General features: G+C 39.2%; 1 protein-coding gene across 3 annotated transcripts in view; it reads right to left on the reverse strand.

The window, feature by feature from the left end:
• COL25A1 (collagen type XXV alpha 1 chain) overlaps nucleotides 1-25,236 on the reverse strand; it is a gene marked incomplete at its 3' end in the record, with an annotated part of 495,089 nt that extends 469,853 nt beyond the window's left edge. For all 3 annotated transcript variants that reach the window (XM_081244165.1, XM_081244163.1, XM_081244164.1), the window contains exons 1-2: nucleotides 24,477-25,236; nucleotides 23,328-23,397 (exon numbers count right to left, since the gene is read on the reverse strand). In XM_081244165.1, coding sequence (XP_081100291.1) covers nucleotides 23,328-23,397; nucleotides 24,477-24,773 — 367 coding nt within the window. In that variant the 5' untranslated portion in view covers nucleotides 24,774-25,236. The remainder of the gene's footprint in view (nucleotides 1-23,327; nucleotides 23,398-24,476) is intronic.
• Between the last annotated feature and the right edge of the window lie 2,424 nt (nucleotides 25,237-27,660).

Below are 27,660 nucleotides of genomic sequence, written 5' to 3' on the forward strand. Positions count from 1 at the left end.
TAAAAACCCTGCAGAAAGTAGGCATAGAGGGAACTTTCCTCAACATCATAAAGGCCATATATGACAAACCCACAGCCAACATTGTCCTCAATGGTGAAAAACTGAAACCATTTCCACTAAGATCAGGAACAAGACAAGGCTGCCCACTCTCACCACTCTTATTCAACATAGTTTTGGAAGTTTTAGCCACAGCAATCAGAGAAGAAAAGGAAATAAAAGGAATCCAAATTGGAAAAGAAGAAGTAAAGCTGTCACTGTTTGCAGATGACATGATACTATACATAGAGAATCCTAAAGATGCTACCGAAAAACTACTAGAACTAATCAATGAATTTGGTAAAGTAGCAGGATACAAAATTAATGTACAGAAATCTCTGGCATTCCTGTACACTAATGATGAAAAATCTGAAAATGAAATCAAGAAAACACTCCCATTTACCATTGCAACAAAAAGAATAAAATATCTAGGAATAAACCTACCTAAGGAGACAAAAGACCTGTATGCAGAAAATTATAAGACACTGACGAAAGAAATTAAAGATGATACAAATAGATGGAGAGATATACCATGCTCCTGGATTGGAAGAATCAATATTGTGAAAATGACTCTACTACCCAAAGCAATCTACAGATTCAATGCAATCCCTATCAAACTACCACTGGCATTTTTCACAGAACTAGAACAAAAAATTTCAAAATTTGTTTGGAAAAACAAAAGACCCCGAATAGCCAAAGCAATCTTGAGAACGAAAAACGGAGCTGGAGGAATCAGGCTCCCTGACTTCAGACTATACTACAAAGCTACAGTGATTAAGACAGTCTGGTACTGGCATAAAAACAGAAAGATAGATCAGTGGATCAGGATAGAAAGCCCAGAGATAAACCCACGCACATATGGCCAACTTATCTTTGATAAAGGAGGCAGGAATGTACAGTGGAGAAAGGACAGCCTCTTCAATAAGTGGTGCTGGGAAAACTGGACAGGGACATGTAAAAGTTTGAGATTAGATCATTCCCTAACACCATACACAAAAATAAGCTCAAAATGGATTAAAGACTTAAATGTAAGGCCAGAAACTATCAAACTCTTAGAGGAAAACATAGGTAGAACACTCTATGACATAAATCACAGCAAGATCCTTTTGGACCCACCTCCTAGAGAAATGGAAATAAAAACAAAGATAAACAAATGGGACCTAATGAAACTTCAAAGCTTTTGCACAGCAAAGGAAACCATAAAGAAGACCAAAAGACAACCCTCAGAATGGGAGAAAATATTTGCAAATGAAGCAACTGACAAAGGATTAATCTCCAAAATTTATAAACAGCTCATGCAGCTCAATAGCAAAAAAACAGACAACCCAATCCAAAAATGGGCAGAAGACTTAAATAGGCATTTCTCCAAAGAAGATATACAGACTGCCAACAAACACATGAAAGAATGCTCAACATCATTAATCATTAGAGAAATGCAAATCAAAACTACAATGAGATATCATCTCACACCAGTCAGAATGGCCATCATCAAGAAATCTAGAAACAATAAATGCTGGAGAGGGTGTGGAAAAAAGGGAACACTCTTACACTGCTGGTGGGAATGTGAATTGGTACAGCCACTATGGAGAACAGTATGGAGGTTCCTTAAAAAACTAAAAATAGAACTACCATATGACCCAGCAATCCCACTACTAGGCATATACCCTGAGAAAACCATAATTCCAAAAGAGACATGTACCAAAATGTTCATTGCAGCTCTATTCACAATAGCCCGGAGCTGGAAACAACCTAAGTGTCCATCATCGGACGAATGGATAAAGAAGATGTGGCACATATATACAATGGAATATTACTCAGCCATAAAAAGAAACGAAACTGAGCTATTTGTAATGAGGTGGATAGACCTAGAGTCTGTCATACAGAGTGAAGTAAGTCAGAAAGAGAAAGACAAATACCGTATGCTAACACATATATACGGAATTTAAAAAAAAAAAAAGTCATGAAGGACCTAGGGGCAAAACGGGAATAAAGACACAGACCTACTTGAGAATGGACTTGAGGATATGGGGAAGGGGAAGGGTAAGCTGTGACAAAGTGAAAGAGAGGCATGGACATATATACACTACCAAACGTAAGGTAGATAGATAGTGGGAAGCAGCCACAGAGCACAGGGAGATCAGCTCGGTGCTTTGTGACCGCCTGGAGGGGTGGGATGGGGAGGGTGGGAGGGAGGGAGATGCATGAGGGAAGGGATGTGGGAACAGATGTATATGTATGACTGATTCACTGTGTTATAAAGCAGAAACTAATTAAAAAAATTAAAAAAAAAAAAAAAAAAAGAAAAATACTCTAGATGGGATCAATAGCAGAATAACTGAGGCAGAAGAACGGATAAGTGAGGTGGAAGATAAAATAGTGGAAATAACTGATGCAGAGCAAAATAAAGAAAAAAGAATGAAAAGAACAGAGGAGAGTCTCAGAGATCTCTGGGACAACATTAAACGCACCAACATTCGAATTATAGGGGTTCCAGAAGAAGAAGAGAAAAAGAAAGGGACTGAGAAAATATTTGAAGAGATTATAGTTGAAAACTTCCCCAATATGGGAAAGGAAATAGTTAATCAAGTCCAGGAGGCACAGAGAGTCCCATACAGAATAAATCCAAGGAGAAATACACCAAGACACATATTAATCAAACTGTCAAAAATTAAACACAAAGAAATCATATTAAAAGAAGCAAGGCAAAAACAACAAATAACACACAAGGGAATCCCCATCAGGTTAACAGCTGATCTCTCAGCAGAAACCCTACAAGCCAGAAGGGAGTGGCAGGACATAATTAAAGTGATGAAGGAGAGAAACCTGCAACCTAGATTACTCTACCCAGCAAGGATCTCATTCAGATTTGATGGAGAAATTAAAACCTTTACAGACAAGCAAAAGCTGAGAGAGTTCAGCACCACCAAACCAGCTTTACAACAAATGCTAAAGGAACTTCTCTAGGCAAGAAACACAACAGAAGGAATATACAGACCATAACGAACCCAAAGCAATTAAGGAAATGGGAATAGGAACATACATATCAATAATTACCTTAAATGTAAATGGACTAAATGCTCCCACCAAAAGACACAGAGTGGCTGAATGGATACAAAAACAAGACCCATATATATGCTGTCTACAAGAGACCCACTTCAGACCTAGAGACACATACAGATTGAAAGTAAAGGGATGGAAAAAGATATTCCATGCAAATGGAAATCAAAAGAAAGCTGGAGTAGCAATTCTTATATCAGACAAAATAGACTTTAAAATAAAGACTATTAGAAGAGACAAGGAAGGACACTACATAACGATAAAGGGATCGATCCAAGAAGAAGATATAACAATTGTAAATATTTATGCACCCAACATAGGAGCACCTCAATACATAAGGCAAATACTAACAGCCATAAAAGGGGAAATCAACAGTAACACAATCATAGTAGGGGACTTTAACACCCCACTTTCACCAATGGACAGATCATCCAAAATGAAAATAAATAAGGAAACACAAGCTTTAAATGATACATTAAACGAGATGGACTTAGTTGATATTTATAGGACATTCCATCCAAAAACAACAGAATACACATTTTTCTCAAGTGCTCATGGAACATTCTCCAGGATAGATCATATCTTGGGTCACAAATCAAGCCTCGGTAATTTTAAGAAAATTGAAATTGTATCAAGTATCTTCTCCGACCACAATGCTATGAGACTAGACATCAATTACAGGAAAAGATGTGTAAAAAATACAAACACATGGAGGCTAAACAATACACTACTCAATAACGAAGTGATCACTGAAGAAATCAAAGAGGAAATTAAAAAATACCTAGAAACAAATGACAATGGAGACACGACGACCCAAAACCTATGGGACGCAGCAAAAGCAGTTCTAAGGGGGAAGTTTATAGCAATACAATCCCACCTTAAGAAACAGGAAGCATTTCGAGTAAACAACCTGACCCTGCACCTAAAGCAATTAGAGAAAGAAGAACAAAAATACCCCAAAGCTAGCAGAAGGAAAGAAATCATAAAGATCAGATCAGAAATAAATGAAAAAGAAATGAAGGAAACGATAGCAAAGATCAACCAAACTAAAAGCTGGTTCTTTGAGAAGATAAACAAAATTGACAAACCATTAGCCAGACTCATCAAGAAAAGAAGGGAGAAGACTCAAATCAATAGAATTAGAAATGAAAAAGGAGAAGTAACAACTGACACTGCAGAAATACAAAAGATTATGAGAGATTACTATAAGCAACTGTATTCCAATAAAATGGACAACCTGGAAGAAATGGACACATTCTTAGAAATGCACAACCTGCCAAGACTGACTCAGGAAGAAATAGAAAATATGAATAGACCAATCACAAGCACTGAAATTGAAACTGTGATTAAAAATCTTCCATCAAACAAAAGCCCAGGACCAGATGGCTTCACAGGTGAATTCTATCAAACATTTAGAGAAGAGCTAACACCTATCCTTCTCAAACTCTTCCAAAATATAGCAGAGGGAGGAACACTCCCAAACTCATTCTACGAGGCCGACATCACCTTGATACCAAAACCAGGCAAGGATGTCACAAAGAAAGAAAACTACAGGCCAATATCACTGATGAACATAGATGCAAAAATCCTCAACAAAATACTAGCAAACAGAATCCAACAGCACATTAAAAGGATCATACACCATGATCAAGTGGGGTTTATCCCAGGAATGCAAGGATTCTTCAATATACGCAAATCAATCAATGTAATACACCATATTAACAAGTTGAAGGAGAAAAACCATATGATCATCTCAATAGATGCAGAGAAAGCTTTCGACAAAATTCAACACCCATTTATGATAAAAACCCTGCAGAAAGTAGGTATAGAGGGATCTTTCCTCAACATAATAAAGGCCATATATGACAAACCCACAGCCAACATTGTCCTCAATGGTGAAAAACTGAAACCATTTCCACTAAGATCAGGAACAAGACAAGGCTGCCCACTCTCACCACTCTTATTCAACCTAGTTTTGGAAGTTTTAGCCACAGCAATCAGAGAAGAAAAGGAAATAAAAGGAATCCAAATTGGAAAAGAAGAAGTAAAGCTGTCACTGTTTGCAGATGACATGATACTATACATAGAGAATCCTAAAGATGCTACCGAAAAACTACTAGAACTAATCAATGAATTTGGTAAAGTAGCAGGATATAAAATTAATGTACAGAAATCTCTGGCATTCCTGTACACTAATGATGAAAAATCTGAAAATGAATTCAAGAAAACACTCCCATTTACCATCGCAACAAAAAGAATAAAATATCTAGGAATAAACCTACCTAAGGAGACAAAAGACCTGTATGCAGAAAACTATAAGACACTGATGAAAGAAATTAAAGATGATACAAATAGATGGAGAGATATACCATGCTCCTGGATTGGAAGAATCAATATTGTGAAAATGACTCTACTACCCAAAGCAATCTACAGATTCAATGCAATCCCTATCAAACTACCAATGGCATTTTTCACAGAACTAGAACAAAAAATTTCAAAATTTGTTTGGAAAAACAAAAGGCCCCGAATAGCTAAAGCAATCTTGAGAACGAAAAACGGAGCTGGAGGAATCAGGCTCCCTGACTTCAGACTATACTACAAAGCTACAGTAATTAAGACAGTCTGGTACTGGCATAAAAACAGAAAGATAGATCAGTGGATCAGGATAGAAAGCCCAGAGATAAACCCACGCACATATGGCCAACTTATCTTTGATAAAGGAGGCAGGAATGTACAGTGGAGAAAGGACAGCCTCTTCAATAAGTGGTGCTGGGGAAACTGGACAGGGACATGTAAAAGTTTGAGATTAGATCATTCCCTAGCACCATACACAAAAATAAGCTCAAAATGGATTAAAGACTTAAATGTAAGGCCAGAAACTATCAAACTCTTAGAGGAAAACATAGGTAGAACACTCTATGACATAAATCACAGCAAGATCCTTTTGGACCCACCTCCTAGAGAAATGGAAATAAAAACAAAGATAAACAAATGGGACCTAATGAAACTTCAAAGCTTTTGCACAGCAAAGGAAACCATAAAGAAGACCAAAAGACAACCCTCAGAATGGGAGAAAATATTTGCAAATGAAGCAACTGACAAAGGATTAATCTCCAAAATTTATAAACAGCTCATGCAGCTCAATAGCAAAAAAACAGACAACCCAATCCAAAAATGGGCAGAAGACTTAAATAGGCATTTCTCCAAAGAAGATATACAGACTGCCAACAAACACATGAAAGAATGCTCAACATCATTAATCATTAGAGAAATGCAAATCAAAACTACAATGAGATATCATCTCACATCAGTCAGAATGGCCATCATCAAGAAATCTAGAAACAATAAATGCTGGAGAGGGTGTGGAGAAAAGGGAACACTCTTGCACTGCTGGTGGGAATGTGAATTGGTACAGCCACTATGGAGAACGGTATGGAGGTTCCTTAAAAAACTACAAATAGAACTACCATATGACCCAGCAATCCCACTACTGGGCATATACCCTGAGAAAACCATAATTCAAAAAGAGACATGTACCAAAATGTTCATTGCAGCTCTATTCACAATAGCCCGGAGCTGGAAACAACCTAAGTGTCCATCATCGGATGAATGGATAAAGAAGATGTGGCACATATATACAATGGAATATTACTCAGCCATAAAAAGAAACGAAACTGAGCTATTTGTAATGAGGTGGATAGACCTAGAGTCTGTCATACAGAGTGAAGTTAGTCAGAAAGAGAAAGACAAATACCGTATGCTAACACATATATACGGAATTTAAAAAAAAAAATGTCATGAAGAACCTAGGGGCAAAACGGGAATGAAGACGCAGACCTACTTGAGAATGGACTTGAGGATATGGGGAGGGGGAAGGGTGGGCTGTGACAAGGCGAAAGAGAGGCATGGACGTGTATACACTACCAAACGTAAGGTAGATAGATAGTGGGAAGCAGCCGCAGAGCACAGGGAGATCAGCTCGGTGCTTTGTGACCGCCTGGAGGGGTGGGATGGGGAGGGTGGGAGGGAGGGAGATGCATGAGGGAAGGGATGTGGGAACAGATGTATATGTATGACTGATTCACTTTGTTATAAAGCAGAAACTAATTTAAAAAATAAATAAATAAACTTTAAAAAAAAAAAAAAAAAAGAAGTAGACAACCCGAAATGCCTGAAGGAGTCAAGGGCATTTATTCCAAAAATAAAAAACCTCAATAAGAAATACAATAGGTGATTTCAAATATTTGAAGAGTTGTCATAGGACAGAGGTATTTGATTTATTTTTTATGATGCAGGGTGGGGATGGTGTACAGAATCAAATGAATGCCCACAAGAAGATGAATTTTAACCTAACAAACAGAAGAAACTTTTTAATAAACCAGTTTAAAGATTGAATGGTCTATTCAAGAGACAATCATAAGTTAATGACCATTTAACCAGAATGTCACTGAGGGAATTCAAGTACCAGGTGCAATGTAAGTCTGAATAACTCTTAAAGGCCCTCCCAACATTGAGATTCTAAAATACTATCAGAGACAGCATTACCACTTGGAGATATTACCAAGAACCACGAAGTACACTCTATATGGAATCAGGGACACCAGTGCCAACAGGTACCAGAAGCTGACTCAGGAGATCCAGTTGTCATTTTTCAGGATTTTGTAAGCCCATCGTTAAACAGTCATTGTTAAAATTTAAATTATATAAACTTACAATGAAGTAAATTATATTAAAAACAAAGCTAATAAACACCCAAACTTATCACTTTCTAATGCCACTTTGTTAACTTGCAATTGAGGGAATTCAATTCTGACTCTGGTAGGATAGTCACACCTTGGAAATCTACAAATGCTACAAATTGGGGCTTCTTTTTTTTTTGAGAGCAGTTGTTAAATATTTATCATCAGCACATCACATCATTAGTACCTTTCATCAACAACTATTTATTAAGCTCCCACATATACAGCTTTAGGCTGTGTGAAATAGAAGTACAAATCAAAGCAATCCTCCTCAGGAAACAGGAAAACCAGAACTAGGAAGCAATATCTGAACTTTCAAAAGTGATCTGCCTTTTTATTGAATACATTGTGGTACATTTATACAACAGATTACTCTACAGCCTTTAGAAAGAATGATGTAAATAAATTTGTGTTGGGAAGATACACAACAAACTAATAAAAGTAGACTCCTCTAAGGAGAGACATTGTGTACCATTTTTAATACAAATGTTTGCTTTTTTGTCATATGCATGTATTATTTTAATAATAATAACAACAATGCTGTAATCAAACACAAAGAAAGAGGTCAACCTTGGGCAATACTTTGACCGCCAGGTAAAAAAAGAGAAGCAGCCACAGGGAGAAAAGAGAAGTGGCCTTGACAAAAGCAGTAGCAGCAGAGATAAAATTCTTAAGCTCAGAGGACACTGCACTGGACGCCTCCTGCTGAGGGGATGATAATACGTCCTGACTGTTCTGACCACCTCCCATCTCCTATTCTTCTAGGGCAGCGGTCCCCAACCTTTTTGGCACCAGGGACCAGTTTCATGGAAAACAATTTTTCCATGGATCGGGGGGCCGGGGCCTGGGGGAATGGTTTTGGAATGATTCAAGGGCATTATATTTATTGTGCACTTTATTTCTATTATTATTACATTGTAATATATAATAAAATAATTATACAACTCACCATAATGCAGAATCAGTGGGAGCCCTGAGCTTGTTTTCACTTGCCAGTTATTGACAGGGTTTTGATATGAGTCTGCCAGCAATTGATTTATTATGGTCTCTGTGCAGTCAAACCTCTCTGCTAATGATAATCTATATTTGCAGCCGCTCCCCAGCGCTAGCATCACTGCCTCAGCTCCACCCCAGATCATCAGGCATTAGATTCTCACAAGGATCATGCAACCTAGATCCCTTGTATGCGCAATTCACAGTAGGGTTAGTGCTCCTATGAGAATCTAATGCCGCTGCTTATCTGACAGGAGGCGGAGCTCAGACAGTAATGCGAGCGATGGGGAGCAGCTGTAAATACAGGTGAAGCTTTGCTCACTCACCCACTGCTCACCTCCTGCTGTGCGGCCCAGTTCCTAACAGGCCACGGACCAGTACCAGTCCATGGCCCAGGGGTTGGGGACCCCTGTTCTAGAGGAACCAGCTGCAGAGTTGATATTCCTGCCTTCCTTACTCACTGGGTATCCTGAAATCGCCAGCAGTGATTGCGACCCCTGGGGGACATCTGGTAATGTTGAGACATTGTTTCATTATAGAAATTGAGAGCAACTGGTATCAGTCAGGAGAGGCCAGGGATGCTGCTAAACATTCTACAATGCACAGGACCGCCCCCCACAACAAAGAATTATCCAGTCCAAGATGTCAGTGGGAACAAAGCTGAGGATCCCTGCACCACTGTTACTTAAGGCCACCTGAACGGACCTCTGTTCTTTAAAAGCCAAGAGAGGCTAGCCAAGACCCAGAGATGCTCTCCTCACTAGAAAACATGGCCATAGAATCTGAACTGATATTTAAGAAACCCTGCAAGTCTCCTTAAAAATAACTGCCATGGAAAGTACACTGGAGAGGGGTTAAAAATGTTACACTTGACCTAACAACTCACAGAGATAATTTATATTCAGAAAAACCATCTAATTGGTATGTCACCATCATTTCTGCAAAGTATCACAGTACTCATTAGAGAACTTTTCCATTTTCTAGAAAAAAAAATCTTTTAGAAATTCGAATATCAACTCCTCTAATAACATGTTGCTATTTTTGAAGTTATGAAAAGTAAATGAAATGGAATTATGAGTTCAAATACCAATTATCATTATAGTTTTAAATCCATTAAAATTGGATACAGTTGGCTACAGGCTATACTTTTGTAGCTTTTGCTTCTCTTGTAGTCCAGTCTACATATCTGACACCATTGTTCCTTCATAAGAGCTTAGCAGCCTACTTATTTCTTTAAATAGTAAGGCATATGGCACTGGGTCTCATTCATAGTTAATCGCAATAAATATTTTATTAATTGAATAAAAAATTGTTTAAAGACTACTATACACAAGACCCCTTCACCTTTGCCAGAGTTGATTGGAGTTAGGTAATACCAGAGGTCAGTTACTACCCACAATATAGAAATTTTACATACTAATATCCAAAATATTTAATATTTACAATCAACTCTCTTCTCCATCTAGTAATATGGGACTACCAGAACATAAGCTGCTTCTGATGAAGCTAAATATTTCCCTACCAAAAAAACCACCACTCACCATGTACTTTCAATGTATCGGCCCTCACCCAGCCCCTATTCTAACATACTTTCTTCCTAGAATGTATACGCAGTGCCGTTATCTAGCTTCAGCCATTCTTCTGCCAAAATTCCCGTTCAGAGAAAAGGTGGCAGCAACTGAAACAGGTAGGAATAAAGAAGAGCATCCATACACCTGGGCAGCTGAGGGCTAAGCTGTTTGGGATGCTGGTAAGTGAACAGTATGGGCAGGTAGTGGCAGAAGGGGAGGGAGATCAAACAAGGCAGGGACAACAGGAGAGGTGACTGGCCAAGAACAGGAAATAAATCTTAGAGTATGGACTAAAGACAAGCTGTCTGAAGTAGCAACACATGAATGAATACGAAGGGAATTGGATGGAGTGTCCAACAAAAAGCCAAACTAGTAGGTAACTGAAGTCAAAGCCAGGATGCCCAAAATAGCAGCACAGAATCCCAGAGGCAACCACATGCTCACACCAGGTAAATATGGCCTGTGTAAATGTAATTGCCTGGGCATAGTATACCAAAACACAAGAGCAAGGTCAGCAATTCCTTCTTTTACATTAGTGAAACTACTCACTGATACCAAAATACAGGAAGCTGAGTCTTCCGAAGCCGTCTCTACCTTAAACAAATTTTCAGTGTTACCATTTTAAAGGCTACTTACATACATCATGCCAGTAATATAGGCATAGAAATCAGCACTACCCCCCCCAATGGGTCTAGTACATAAAGTACATAAAGCCTAACTGAAAGGAACTGTCCTTTAAATAATTTTAGCAACAATAAAATTGAGTACCACAAGATAAGGATATGGATAAAGACAAAACATAAATAACCATTACTACACTAAAGAGAAAAAAAAAATTCTTACCTAAAGAATTTTTTCCTGTAAAGTTGCTTTAGTGTAATGTAGGGGAAAAATATGCACTCCAGCAGAAAACTATGCATTGTCTAGAGCACACCCTTCCTACTTATGTCATTCTGATTCTTTGGGAGCTATTTTAAAACTCTGTAAGTTGTAGATAACTAATAACAAAGCCAAATAAATCTTGTCTATAGACATGCAAATTCTTTCTGGCTGAGTGCAATTGACTTGCCTCCCTCACTGTGGCAAAGTCCAGTTTTGCCTCCATTTATACATCAATTTCAATATTCTACAACTATAAATGTGTCTGTCTTTAAATTCTCCTTTGAACTGGTTATCACATCTCACCACCTACTTCTTTAATGATTTAAGTCATTAACATTAAGTCATTAACACGTTCATTTTCTATCTGTAGGAAAGTCATGGTTTTACCTTTTTTGAAAATTATCTTTTAACAGTAGTTTTGGAGAAACAATTAGTTACTTTTTGAAATTTGGGAGAAATATTGATATTTACCATTGACGTTTTCTCAGTTATACTGCTGGATTTAATCACAAGTATAGCTATTGCCCAGGAAAAGCCTAGAGGTTTGGGGACCTAAGGGTGACAAAGTCCCTGAATGGTCAAATTAGAGGTGGACCGTAAGCCAGGCAGAGTGTCATCCATTGAATGGAGACAAAAATAGAGTTTGTATTCATGCTAGAGAAGGGGAGGAAGAGAGGATGGAAAGGAGAGAGGTCTGACTAGAATGGGAGTTCTCATTCAAGAGTATAGAAGACCCTCTATTTTTGTAGTCTCATAGGTAGTACATGGCTACATCCCAAAGGCAACCTTGTCCACTCTGTTTGCCAACAACAGCTCACTTTAGGACAATGCTTGTTCATCTCTGTCTCTAGGTGTGTTTGTTGTGTTCATTCTTGGTTTTCAGAAGTTCAAGGAACATTATTAATCTCATCACATCCTATAACTATAAAGCCATGTGAATGTTCAAAATGCTAGTGGTATATGACTAGAGTTAAACAAAAATGGAGACTAAAAAATTGAAAATGAGGAGAAAAATGATGTATGATATACATATCTAGGGGATAAATGTGACCGATTACAAAATTCCTCTATCTGGGATTTCTTCTTGAGGATTGGGGCTGGAAGCAAGGGTTTTCTACTCAAACAGATGAAGGCTTAAAAGAATAAAATACATTCTGAATCTAATGTGTCATGGGGTCACACATAGAAAACAGAAAGTATGCCTCAGACCTCTCAATTCAAGGATACTTTTGGCCATAAAAATAAGTTAACTTTCTTTTTAACATTCCAAAAATGGTAACATAAAGTTTACCACCAACACATAGCATTCCTCATACAGAACTTGATTGCAGAACCAAAGTAATATTCAGGAGAGTATCAGAAGTAGCTGAAATCTAAAGCATTAAATAACTGTGCATGGAAGGAAACTATATAGAAGAACATAAAGGCCCTGGTTTCTTTACGGATGTAATTTCTCAATGCTAGAGCTTTTCTTTTATTAAAAACTTCCAGATGCATAACATGTAGAGTAGTACTAAGCCACACTGTCAAGCTTGCTGCTTAAACTCCTGGGAAGTTGTCAGTATATCCGTAGGGTTTTGACAGTAAATTTAGGGAATACAGTTTGTTTGGTTAGACCTCTTTTTTGCAGCTCACAATAGCTTTGGCTGGTATACTTGGTCTTTCCAGCCGTTAGTACTTGGTCAGTCTACCTTTGCTGCTTTACTAATAATTGTCTTCTCTCAAAAGGCAAAGTAACTTAAAATAGAAAAGTCATTTTTCTCTTCCAGAATTCCTGGAAGTCCATAGTTTAAGGCTGTGGGACTTCCCTGGTGGCACAGTGGTTAAGAATCAACCTGCCAATGCAGGGGACACAGGTTCGAACCCTGGTCCAGGAAGATCTCACGTAACGTGAAGCAACTAAGCCCATGCGCCAAAACTACTGAGCCTGCGCTCTAGATCCCGCGAGCCACAACTACGGAAGCCCGCGAGCCACAACCACTGAAGCCCACGCCTAGAGCCCATGCTCCGCAACAAGAGAAGCCACCGCAATGAGAAGCCTGTGCACTGCAACGAAGAGTAGCCCCTGCTCACCGCAACTAGAGAACGCCTGCGAGCAACAACGAAGACCCAACGCAGCCAAATATTAATTAATTAATTAATTATTTAAAAAAGACTGTGTATTAAGGAGAAAATAAACTGCTCACCAAAACTCAATAACGTGTACAGTTGTCATTCTACTATCTGCCCAATAAGACAATCAAGGTGTTGCACTTGACCAAACTACTGTCCACAGCTAGCTACTCATACAGTAAACAGCATTGCTGATGACATTCACCTCAATGGGATGAAGAGTTTGTCTTTCAAACTTCTTTTTGCAGTACTTGTTACAGAATGCTTGTATCCAGATTTACACTTTCTTTCTGAAATATACTACATATATCCCTTCAGTATTGGCTAAAATGTTGTTAATTCCTGAAGATTTTTCCTATTATTATTTAAACACAGATTCACAATTCATATATTCACATTGTACTGTCAATTTAAATTTTAATACATAAACATCATCAGCTTAACACAAATAAGAATCAAATCAATAAGAAAGTCTCAAAGATCTTAGAAGTATCTTTAAGAACAACTTTCTCACAATATAAATTTTCTATAAATAATATAATTTGGGGATAGTTACTTTATGTACACTACTTTGCAAACCAAGTATTCATTATTAGTTGAAAAAAATCAATTACTTTAAATAAATATATAGAAGAGGCAATAGATTGCTGTAACTTGGTAAGAAAGCCCCATATTAATATCCAAAATTAAAGAATAAGCAAAAATACAAAGGAAGAAATGTGAAAAAACACACACACAAAAAAACTGTCATAAAAAACAAGAACAATGTAATGACTTGAAAGCTTAAAAAAATAAGTGACTTTAAGACAAGGGATGAGGTGAGATGCTGATTTCCTGATGCACAGTCCCACACTCAATTACACAATGCACTTTTCCAGCTTTCCAGTGCTACCTCTATTATTACATGTTCCTTGCTATACTAAAAACCATTAAAGAATGGTATTATATTAACAGTCATTTCTGGATTCTATTCATTTTAATAAGTAATTTTGCTTCCATCATTCCTTGTAATGTTTCTAGTTACAGAATTTGGAGATGAGTTATGTGTTGACAAACATATGGTATCCCTAGACAGAGGAGCTGGGATCACAGTGGAGATTGGACTTCCAGTAATTTTCTAACAGTATCCAATGGATTCCTAAGGTTCTTTGGAGATTCTCAGGGGCCATCAGGCGGGGAGTGGGGTGGGCAAAGGAAAGAAAAGTCGTATAGGGTTTTGGTCTCTGTCCCCTCTGACCTCCAAGGTCAATCATTGTGTGTGTAGCTGACATTGTATCCAATTTCATATACTGGATTTCCTCCTAAGATCTTTTCTAAAGGTTCAGCCTCCTTGAGAAATGCTGGAAAACACTTGAACCACTTGAACTCTAAGGTCTGTATTAGTTTTAATATGTTTTGGCTCACAAAGACCTCAGGGAAAATGTTTAAAAGGCATGGGGATAAGGATATTAGTGTATGTAAAGAGATAAGCCACAATAAAAGTTCTCAACCAAATCAAGTTGACAGATCTTCATTATGATCATTACGAATTTTTATAGCTAAATTTCTGCAGAGAACTCTACAATAAGCCCTAGAGATACACAGATACAAAACAGAACCCCAGCCATGGAGCTCATAAATGAGATTGGTAGAAATGGAATCACACCCCACTCCCTCAGGAAGTGGAAGGCAATTACTCTGTGAGACCACTTAGCAGTTAGCATCAGGGTCTGCCCACAGGGACACCTGGTCCTTGACACACTTAACTCACTTGACCCCCAACCAGGTTAATAACCATCCTCAGAAAGGCAGCTATTTAAGGTGCTTGTGTTCATTCGAACTTCGTCTGCTCTGACCTTGAGCCCTAATTTTTTTAGTAGAAAAATTACTTTTAGTATTCCAAAGTTCACTGGCAAAGCCCTAGAATTTGACAGCAATTCTAGCATGACTTTAAAGTCAAATGGTTGATTTTTATGCATGCATGGTTCATGGAAATATTTTATCTTATGATCATATCATGTACATTTTTTAAATGCCAGCTGGATTTTGGATCCCCTGGTACACAAATTGGAGTTTCACAATTCCTAGAAGGGTAATACAAACAACTTACCTTAAATAACTGTCAGAATTGACCTAAGATACAGGAATATTGGGAAAGAACTGTGCCAATTTTCCAGGCATATTTAATTCTAGCATCTCAAGGATCAAAAGTAATACTACCATTCTGGCCCTGTAATAGACTGGATGGAGAGACTCCTATGAGATTTCTCCCTCCAATTAACAGCTACGAGAGCAAAAGAGGGTGCTGGGGACAGAGCTATAATGGAGAATTGCTCCGACTCTCTAACCATTGTCCAGATTTATATTATAACAGGAACTCTAAAGTACCAAGCTTGATAAATATGATGATAAAGAGATATGATTCCAAGAGATTACAGGATAAGGGTGGCTTTTTCCTCCGCTTTTTCACTCTCCGTTACATGTGAACTCTTTGATAAAAAAAAAGGAAAGTAGGTTTTCCCTTTGACACGACCAGGCCTACTTCTAGTTAGACATATTCTGACTCTTAATATTACCATCATGCACACGCTAGCGCTGCCTACAATTCATCCAATTTACTCAGCCACTTAGCCTAAACATGAAAACTGTATTTAAATATGTGCTGACTACATGTAAAATATAAGAATAAAAACTTTGTGTACATAATTCAGAAGCCTAGAGCCCCTAAAATCTAAATTATGAATATACAAATAAACAGTTAGTTTTTGGCATTCCTGGCAAATCAGACTAAGTGATCAGACTAAGGGACACAGTAGGAGAAAAATAAAGAACGCACCCCAACTATCATATTATGTGGTGACTGAAATTGAAATGGAGACTCCAGATGAAATGATGTCAAAATCACGATAGTGATACCAAATGATTCTTGATTCTGAGAAATTACAAAATATAAGCACAAAATCCCCAACTGGTAAATTCAATTACATTTAGTTCATTTATTCTAGCTATTGGAATACAAGCCTCAAGTTCATATATGTGAATTTATCTACAATACAACTGAACTTTTTGACTAATATAAATGTGAAATTTACTAGGTTATTTTAAATATCTTAAAGCTGATAGGACAGTCTAGTCTTCAAATATAGATGGAAGAAATTACTTGCTCCTTCCATTAAGCTTTTCCATAGCAAGCAGAAGTCTGCTAGGAATTTAAGTGAGAAGGAGCTGACAGAACAGAGGAAGTCCCACTACACTATTCAGCTCAGTTCTCCCTCCTTGTGGTCACGAAAGGAAGGTGCCTGCCATCTGGTGGCATTTCTTCAAGGAATCCTATCATTTAAAGAGCATAGAATACTCTGGTGAAGGAATATATGATACCAATGAAAAGTGCTCAATTTTAATTTGTAAGTGGTTTCCACTTACTTCTGCTTCCCACTCTTCTGCATCTCTTCCTTTTTAAAAGTTGACCATAAAACATTTTTTAGTTGCAACGTTGCTAAACACATCCCAAATGAAACAGTAACTATGCATGTCTAAGAACTCAGTGTGCAGGTGTGCCACAGTCACTTTTAACACAAATTCTAAAAAAATAAGTGTTAAATATCATGGTGCATTAAACCACTGTGTGGGACTTCACCCACATTTGCCAACAGGGAGGGTGGGGATGCTTCTGTGTTTAGCGGTCACATACTAGGCTATTGCCTGCAGCTCAGACCAACACATAGTTTTCCCATTCTCAGCTTCCTACAAACCACCAAGTAGCATCTATAATGTGGAAGGATGGAATAAAAACACTTTTTCATGATAGGTTTTGGATGGTTTCCACTCAGGATAACATAGGTTGATGTCATTTTGATGAGTGTCTAGTGAGGCTCCCCCCGCAGCAGACAATGCCTCCCTGAACTGTAAAACGGTCCTGATTCTGACACGTTTCCCCACCAGCTCTCCATTCACCTAATCATGTCGATGAGAGGATGCCCCCCTCCTTCATTCCTAGACCTAATCTTGACATTCAAATACTGTTTTCTAAAACGCCATGTAGTTGACTTTACATAGTTAGAAACCAATCAGAAGCACTACAGGTTATTAAGATCCTGAGAGGCTATTTGTACCGACACATTCTTTAACTGAGCTAGAAAGAACTAACACTTTTGCAGAATGCATATCCTTCTCTTAAATAATTCCTGGCTCATGGAAAAGCAGAATTACTAAAGTAAGAAAGAGAAAATAATATTTGAAGGATTTGCTTCTTAATGACTTTTAGACAAGAGAAACAGGGGAGAAGCTAAGAAACAAGAACACTGCTTCAAGAAGCAATTTGTCCTTGGTCCTTTAGGTGACCGAGGCATTTTGCCAGCTGTCACTACTGACCAACTAAAAATGTTACACCCAAACTGCTGTACTCATTAGGACTGAAACCATTTAACATGAAGACTTTAAGGCACTCAGATGTCACATTGTATTGTTTGGCCTTAGGAGAGGAGGGGAATGCCTGTTATTTATGACATTTTAATTTGCTTTCTTTCTACAAACCCATTTCTGACTATTCTTTACCTTACATAATTGAAAATCTATACATTAGTATGTCCTTACTTGATGCACTCTTTCCATTCATTTAGTAGCCGGTTAAGAAAAATGTACAGCATAAGTGAAAAACTATGTTAGTAAGAAATTCAGTTTTATATGATACAGTAGATTTATGTTAGCAAGGTAATTTAAAAGTCTTCTCATATGATGGGAAAGGGTGCACAACCTTAAAGCTACAGTTAACCTTTATTTCCTCCCCAAATTGAGAAGATGCCACAAAAGCAGTCACCAGAGGCTGTATCACTCATATTTGTGAATCGGAGGTACTTCTACTTGCCTACATTTAATCTTACTTTGTATCCAACCATTTTCATAGACTTGGAGGATGTGGAAGAACCTCGGAAATTATGGAATATATCTTTTTTATTTCTAGCTAAACTCCCTGAGTAGATGACTAGACGTGTTACATTATTTCATCATTATCTGTGAACATAGAGGAGCCAGGTCCAGTGGAACTGTTCAGTACCACCAGGCAGGAAGTTTCAACTCTTACTCAGCCCAAATTTCACTGCTTTCAGGAGAAATGTAGAAAAACAGATCACCATGCTATCTACCACAACCTTTTATATATTAAAGCCACTTTCTGTTTCAGTTGGATATCAGTGTAAACCAGCTATCAGTGCACCTTCATCTGGCCATAAATTCTTGGAAAGCCAAAAGCCAGGTGAGGCTATGCAAACCAGCTTTTTATCCATTGCTAGAGCTCTTACGTGTAATCAGAAGCCAGATTTTCTCATATTATGATTTTCTCCTACTGTGAATTTCTCTTTCCCACCCCACCCTCAAAGAAAAGAAAAAAAAATCCATAGTATTAACAGTATGGAAGAAATTTTTGGTTGGTCATGTGCTCCAAAGCACACTGTACTTTTTCTTGGTTGTACTTGTCATGCCTGTAAATTCATGTCATTTTAAAATGCCTGTCATCCTCATTGAAATGTAAGCGCCATGAGGGCAGATACCAAGTCTGCCTTGTTCATCAGTATTTTTCCTGTATCTATATATTTAGCACACACAGTCTCTTTATACCTGGAGAACTGACAAATGCCCTTCAAAATCACTCTAGTCCAACACTCCTATTTGGAAGATATGAAAACAGAGTCTGTAAAAGTCATTCTTGGAAGTGATTTCCCCAAGATTGTACAACATGTTAATGGCAAAGCCAGGGGTAGAACTCTGGATTCTTTTTTTTTTTTTTTTTTTTTTTTTGCTATATCTTAATCAAAATTTTATTTGGTATGAGAGAAAATCAATATACCTCATCCAAAAATAAGATTTAAGAATACTAAATATACTCTCTGGGACTCCCCGAAATTTCTCTCATTTGTCAGACATAATATCTTCAGAATTTTTTGTTGAACTAATTTACAGATCTATATTCCATGACCCCAATGACACTAAAGCAACCCCTTACTCAGGAAACGTTCTTTATCTGAATATAGCAGCGTCTATCATTAAAGCAGTCCTACTGGCAGATCCTGATTGCTCCTCCAGAAATGTTATCATGGAAGAAAGCCCATTATCGGTCATCAAAACTAGAACACTGGATTCTTTATTGCGTTCTCTGTCCATTATGCCACAGAGGTTCTTTCATCTAATACCCTGGGCAGGCAACACAACAAATGAGTAAGGTACAGAAACCTTTGTGATCTAAACATCTTTTGGTTGGCTGCCTGGTTCCCAGTATTCTTTATCCGTTGGAACTTAAAACCTTCCCATAAATATGCCTGATTTGTACATACTTTATGTAGGACTCTAAGAACAGAACCCCAAATGGAATTGTACAGCCACAGGAAAGAGCCGATTTATTCTCTCCTATGAAGGTCAAGTTTTACAGAGGCCAAGCCACAGATGACAGCTGAATTTCCATGGTTCAGCTACTGTTAAATCAAATATTCTGCTAAGCAGTGCTCTAATTTGTATGGTTTTTAAATTTTTATTTCAAGGTTTCTTTAAAGCAAATATTCAAGAAATAGAGCCTCTCCTGAGCACATGAAAAAAGTAAATGTAAATTTTGGCGAATGATGAAGTGATCTAAAATTGGACTGTGGTGATGGTTGTCCAGCTCCATAACTTTATTTTAATCTTTAAGTCATACACTTAAATATTATAAAATATATTTCGATAAAGCTGTTAAAAAATAAGTGTGAAAATGAGTCAGATAAAGTGCTTCTTTTTGTAAACATGTGGTACGAAGACTGTAACTACATTCTTTACCCCCACACTCTTTTAAGCCCAGGTTCTACCTACTTCAATCATGGCTTACCTCAAGGTCAAAAGTTTTTCCTATAATTTTGGTAAAAATAATTTAGCAGACTAATACAATATCTTCACTGATATAGCACCAAGAGATACTGACTCATTTGATTATTTGCATGAATGATCTCAGATATATTTGTTTAATTAAGCATATAGTGTTCTAGTCCAAAAGCTGCCATTAACTAGCCATGAGGTTTTGAGCAAGTTATACATCTTCAGGTCTCAGTTTTCCCACCTATATCATATGTCCCCATGGACACATTAGAGTCAAGTAACACACAATATATTAAAAAGAATAGTAACTGCTATCATCTAATGAATGGCCAATAATACACCAGACTTCAGGTAAATTATCAACCTATGAGGAAGGTAGTATTAGTCACTTTTTTGCAGATGGAAACTGGTACATAGAAAGGTTCATTAGTTTGACCACGATCACACAGTTATTTAGTAGCAGACCCAAGATTCCAATCCAGAACTGTCCAGCTCCAAAACCTATACTCACTCTCAATTCCTCATTAGACTATGGGTTTTGATTCTGTCAGATGTGGGCGTGAATCCTGACCTTGCCTTCACTATGTTAAGTTAGTCACCTTCTCTGGGTCCAGCTTCTCCATCTGCAAAATGAGATAACTAATACTTAACTCTCGGGGTTGTTGTGAAGATTAAATGAGAGAATGCTTCCCCTACAATGAAAAACCATTCAGTAACAGTCTTTCTCATGCCTCTCCCACAAAAGTTCCTTCTTGTGATAAAAAAAAAAAGCTTTCAATTCTATGATTTCTTGTAGCCTACCTGGATAAACCTCACTGGGACTGAATTCTATCAGAAGTGAACATAAACAACACAGCATTAGTCCTTTGCTATCAGTCCTTGGCTCTGTGACGGAGATTGTCAACAAGAGTGTCAACTTCAAGGGGTGGGCATCTGTCCACAGGAAATGAGCTGAGGTCACAGACTTGTCTCACTCTGCCCTATGAACAGATGTCTGGGTAACAACTCTTAGTCACTGTAAACGAAGGTAAAAGCCAAACCAGGTGGGAAGTATTGTATCTACTTTCTAATCCTCTTGGCCAGCCCATTCATTTCCTAAAACAATACCTCACTGACCATAATTCAAAATAGCTGGTTTTCCCCGGGATACTATTTTGAACATAATGCCTTTATTTTGATGATGTCTAATTATTCCACAAGCAGAAGAGAGTGTTTCTGTAACGGTGATTTGTCAGCAAGAATCCTGTTTAATTCTGAGTGTTGGAATATGCACCTTCAAAAGTTTACCTCTCAAGTAACCTGGTGAAAACTGGTGTAATGTGGAGCTCTAGTGGTGGCAAGAAAGTAAAGCAGCCATTAGGGAGAGCCAACAAAAACGCCAAGGAAATCACCATTTATTATTTATTTATTTGTTATCATAGTGAAATCACCATTTATTGTTAAATTAATGTTAAGAAGAAAAATGGTTCAAAATGATCTTCCAAGATAATATAAGGTGAACTCTAAATGTTATGACTTTCTTCCAGATTACAAATTAAACCTCAGCAACCAGCTTACATCAAACATCATGAAGCAGTTAAAACACCCCAAAAAAAAACCTCAGCGCTGTGGTTGTCACTTTTCTACTTTTTGCCAAGTTCACTAAGAATCCAGTTAATTAAATACTAGTTATTTTTCACACAGCTAGCAAGAGTACTGTATACAGAAAACACTGGATTCTGAGTGGTATGATCAGTGAAGCCCTGTACCAACTGTCTTGGGAATTTAAATAATCCCTACAGGCCGATGAGGTTGTTATGAGTTAATTCCTGCACTAGAAAAGTGCCTTCTTTGAATTTCTGACTTCTGAGGTCTTTCCCAACTTAAAACCACTAAGAATGAAACCTACAATGTAAAACATTAACTCTTTGTTTTCCTGTTACCTAATGTATATGTCTTCTCAATTCAAAGGGCTTCAGTTTTAAAAAATACAGCTCCATTATGGTCAACAATATAGCAGACCATAAATAGTAAAAATTTTATGATGTTCAATCAGGAGTTGACATTTGAAATTTCTAAACATTGTGCCACCAAGCTTTTAGACCTCCATGCTACAAATTAGCATGAGGCAAAAAAACCTCAGAATGTGAAAAAAATTCAGGAACTAGCCTTTCCATACAGTGTAAGTATCTAAGTATCATGTTCCTAAACATGAAAAACAATGTAAGAGACTCACCTTTCTATACATGATGATAAAATAAACCAAAATGTTCATAAATACATTAACAACATTTATCTGAAACAAAAATCTCAAGACTCATGGAAGTTTTTCATGACTTCTATCAGTTGAATCCACTAGATATTTTCCAATGGATATATTCCAAGGGCTTCTAAATTTTAGGTCTACAGATGACTGACTACCAAGCCTCAGAGGTCTGTGAAGGAAGATTTAATGATTACCCAGGGGGGTTTATTCATCAATGTCTCTCTTCTTCATCCTTCTACTACTAATATGCTGTCATTAAATTAATATAGTTCCCTAAAGCCACACAGAAAAATGGTAAAAATATAAGATCCTTTTCTGAGAAGTCATTGAGAATGCAATAGTTTGTAATGTAAAGCTCAAGATAAAGAACTAATTTCCTTTCAGTCCTCATTCATATAGGATAGGCGAGAGAGCCTTTCTGATAGAAAATAAAAGCAGGCAAGGTCTACTAACATAATCGTATGTCAAAGGGAACAAACAGATACCTGTACTAATACAACATTAGCCACTAAGGAATTCAAATCTAACGTGTTCTGCAGTCCTTTTCACCATAGATATCAAAATTGAATAAAACTGAAGAATAATTTTCCATCTTTGAATCTAAGAACTTTGTCTTTGGACATCATCTTGCCTGTATTTTCTTTGGTGATTATCTCTATCTTCTTTGCTTTCCCTTAATAGACCTTGGTATGCTGCTTAAAATAATATTGGGGGATTTATTTGCCATCCTTTTACCCAGACATGTTGATTTTACTAAAGTAAGTTGGGTCTGCATTCTTTCTTTACTATTATTACAGGTAGACTTGACAGACACAGGACCTTTGTTTTAAAATGCTCTGCTATGGAGGAAACCTTATGAAATAAGTTACATTTTACCTGCTGGGCAGTTGCACTCTGAAGGTGCTTCTCTTGCGATTCTTATTTTAGCCATATGTTCATAGGATTTCTGTAGGAAAAGAAGAGGTATTAATAATCATCAGTAGTATTGTAGAAAAATGGATTCTTTAGGAACTCTGGCCATATGCCTGATTTACCAGTCTGCATAACTAACGTTTACATATGTACTTGGACTTTAGTCAAAAGGTAACAGTACCCAAGTCCTAAAAAAAGAAAATGACCATTCACATGGTATCAAGACTGTTGGACTTGTGTAACATCTTTCTCCATTCTTCAACTACCATCACCCTCTCTCTCAGCTCAGGCATATTCAGTCAATGCAAAAAACCAGCATTAACATGTTGCAGTTCTAGGTAAGCTAGGGGTTTTAAAACAACCAGTATTTTACACATAAAGGTCAGCTGCTTATCATGTTGTCCTGCCACTACTGCCAAAAAGCCTCTCCGTTGGAAGAGCAAGTTCCAGAAAACCCCCTAACTGTAGTTAAAGCACCCCTGGTTTTGATAAACATAACACAGATTCCTTTCAAGTCTCAACTCCAATGGCTCTGCATTCACAAACACCCAGGGCACTGCATCCTTTACAAAAAAAAACAAGCTACTATTTTTTTTCTTTCTGAACATTTAATATGAAAACATTCAATGTGTGAAATAATTGATCTAAAATCATATGTAGAATTATTTCACTTTTAAGAGTGATTCCCTTTTGTATATTAATAACACCTATGGCCCTAACCTTCTTATACCGTAAAAAGGATATAACAGATGTTATCTCTGCAAGGAATATTCTCCACAACATTGGAAAAGATCCACATGCAACTCCAGAAACTAAAAAGAGCTGAAATGCCACCCTGCCATTCTGGCCACCCTTCCCCCTTTTAGACCTCCGTATATGTTTAGCATGCAAACGTTAAGAAGAGTAAGGGAAGACGATAGAGACAGAGAGGGTGATACCAAAGTGTGTGCATATACAAATATATGCTACAGTGAGCAGAGATGGTGGCCTAGCATATATGTGTACACACAGCCATATCACGTCTGCATACAGTAAGGCAGAGGCTGGTCATGTACACAGAATCACGCCTGTGCAAGATGTTATCCACGTGCAAAACACCCCTGCCTTTCACACCTGAGCCAGAAGTCGCTCCACTTTCTCTTGCACCATTGCTTTGAGCTGATCCGGACAATCAGGCAGCAGACGGATGGAAGGGTCTCCTTTGGCGGATTCGAGGGCGGCGATCCTCGCCTGGAGGTCGTTGGTTTTCACCCCCAGGTACAGACAAGACATCACGGCCACTACTGACAGGAGGGCGGCCAGGGCGGCGCACGGGGACACGGTCCGGGCACAACGCTGCCCGGCTGGGCTCCGGTCCTCGGAGCCCGGCTCCCGCCCCCCTCCTTTCCCTGCTTGCTTCTTCACCAGCATCGTGGCGGGGTCGGCTGTCTCGGCTTCGCCTCCCACCCTCTACCACCTCCAATAATCGTAAAAGAAAGAAAAAGGACGTTTCCTCCAAAGTTCAGTCCCGGTGGCTGCACAACTAGTTGGCGGAGTCGGAGCCGGGGCGCGGCGATGGATCAGCGCCGAGACCCGCAGACGTGGACCATCCTCCGCTTTCTTCTCCCCTCCCAGCCGCGAGTGAAAAGCACCCTCAGTCCGGGTACTGGTGGCAATAAGCTAAAATCCGGAATGAAACCCACCCGGGTGTCCCTCCTGGCCCCTCAAAGGACGGGGACCTCCTCTGAGGAGAGCGGCCGCGCAGGGTCCAAGGAACAGCGGCCAAGGCGCTGCGAGGGGCCGCCGCTCGCCCTCGCCGCAGAGCACCGGACCTGTTGCGCCTCTGTTAGTTTGCCTTATTTCTACCTATTCGGTGTCTTTCCTCACGCCGACCTGTTTCCCACCTGGATTCAGTTCCAGGTGAAAGGGCTGAGAGAGACCACGAGAGTGCAGTGCAAAAGGGGTGGCCAAGGGGGAGAGGAGAGAGGAAAACGAAATCCCCAAGGAGAAAATGCGAGTCGCGAGGCCGAAGTCGCGGCTGCCCGAAGTATCTCCGCAGCCTCGCTTTTGCGAGCCTTAAATACCCTTCGGGATGCTCGTGTGTGAGTGTGTGTGTGAGCGTGTAAGTGCGCGCGCACTCCGACAGCGGCGTCCCTCCCCCGACCCCCTCCCGGCGCGGGGCCTCCAGCCCGCGGCTCCTACTGCAGTGCGCCCCCCTTCCCAAGCCCGGGCAGAAGCCCGCCTCATTAGCATAATGTATTCACCTTCGCCCAGCCCGCGGGCGGGGCCGGGGAGAACCCCCGAGGGGGGGCGGGGAGCTCGGTTGGGAGCTGAGCCCCCATAATATATGCAAATAGCTGGAGCGGCCACGGCGATTGGAGAGGAGCTTGGCGACCCCTCCCCCCTCTACGGAGTTACTTCAGCTTCCCCTATGGTCATTTCTCCCGCCTGGGCCGGGGGCCGAAGAGAGGTCTGCTGCGGGGGGAGGCGGTAACTCTGGCTTTTTCTGACTCGGCTCCGCGTCCCTTCTTTATCCCGGTTAAATATGGAGAAATGGCCTCCAGGAGGGAAGAGGGGAAGCAGAAAGCTCTAGCGCTCTAGGTCTTCCCTCTAAATCAGCGGCGGGAGCTCTAGCGCTCCCGTTCTGGTGCAGCCTTCTTCCCTCCTCCCTCACCTTCCCACATGCCCAGAGGCCAAGTGTCTGGCTGACGCCTGAAGTATTAATACATTTCCCCACTTCACTTCTCTTCCCACGGCCGCGCTGCAGTCTCCGACTAGGGGAAGTTTTCTCTCCCCTCCCCCAGTATCCTTCTGTCTTGACGGGGCTGAGACTCCTTCCCGCCCTGTGTTCCTAGTCTGTATGAGGGTGCTAATGCATTTTCCTGATTCCCTGTTTTGTGGGATTGAAGAAGGGAGTGTTGAGGTGCACATGTTTCTCAGGATTTCGGAAAGGACTGAAGAATGATGTCAGTTTTTCCTCTTACCTGACTCTCCTCATGCTGCTCCCTCTGGATCAAATTTACAAGTTCTCTAAGGGGATTTTTGAAAGTAGGTAACAAGTAGCATTCTACATCTAATTGACTTTGAAGAAAAAAAAAAAAATCCTGCTTCTTACTCCAAAAAGTTCCTCCTTATCTCCTTCTCCTCATGAGAAATATCGTATATTGTATATTTTTCATATCCTTCTTAATCAAGTTAACCTCAGGTTGCTGCTCATTAATGTAAACCAACAAAATACTACACTAAACTGATCTTTCATAAATGCAAATGGGTATTGCTAGGTATGAAGCAGGGTGTAAAGATGTTTGAACAACATTGTTGATGGAGGATACAAGTTTGAAAAAATTAGGGGATGACACAGACACACATCAGAGGAAAACAGTGAATTTTGCTATAAAATCAGAAGCCTAATTCCTTACACTTGTATTACACAGTAGTTCTCAAAGAGGGGCCCCAGACCGGCAAGATCCACATCTTCTGAGAATTTATGCAAAATTCAGATTCTAGGACCCCACCCAACATCTACTGACTCAGAAACTGCTACTATTACTAATGAATCAGAAACACAGCAATCTGTATTTTAACACATCCACCTAATGATTTTGAGGCACACTAAAGTTTGAGACCATTGGAGTAACGCTTTACAAAATATTTTCAAATACACTTTTTCATTTGAACCTCATAATCCTGTGATGCAAGTAAGGAATTACTGGCCCCATCTTATATATAAAGAAACAATTTTCAAGTCACATTTAATTGTGATTAAATGTGTTTCCAATAATAGCACCCAAGGTGTGGGTACAAATTTTTTAACATGTCCACTCTTTCAGATTTTTCAATTACCTCTCGAACCATTTCTTAGTCTTCTTTGCAGGCTTTTCTTCTGTCTATCCTCTAGATGTTGGTGTTCCTCGGGACTCTATCGTAACGCCATTTTCTCTTCCAGGGGCCCACAACCCCCCGGGATCTAATGCCTGATGATCTGAGGTGGAGCTGATGTAATGATAATAGAAATAAAGTGCACAATAAATGTAATGAGCTTGAATTATCCCGAAACCATCCCTCTACTCCCCCCCACCCCCCGCCCAGTCTGTGGAAAAATTGTCTTCCAGGAAACCGGTCCCTGGTGCCAAAAAGGTTGGGGACCGCTGCTGTACACTATCTCCAGTAGTGCTGTCAGTTACTGTCCTTATACTGGTGAGTCATAAACCCATATTACAAGCCTCTCTCCTGAGCCATATAACCATTTCCACTTGGATGTCCTGTAAGCAATTCCAACTTGACTGGCATCTTAACTCCAAATTCTATTCTTCCTCAT

Source organism: Mesoplodon bidens (genome assembly GCF_964165515.1).
Source record: "Mesoplodon bidens genome assembly, chromosome: 1".
Classification (NCBI taxonomy): Eukaryota; Metazoa; Chordata; class Mammalia; order Artiodactyla; family Ziphiidae; genus Mesoplodon; species Mesoplodon bidens.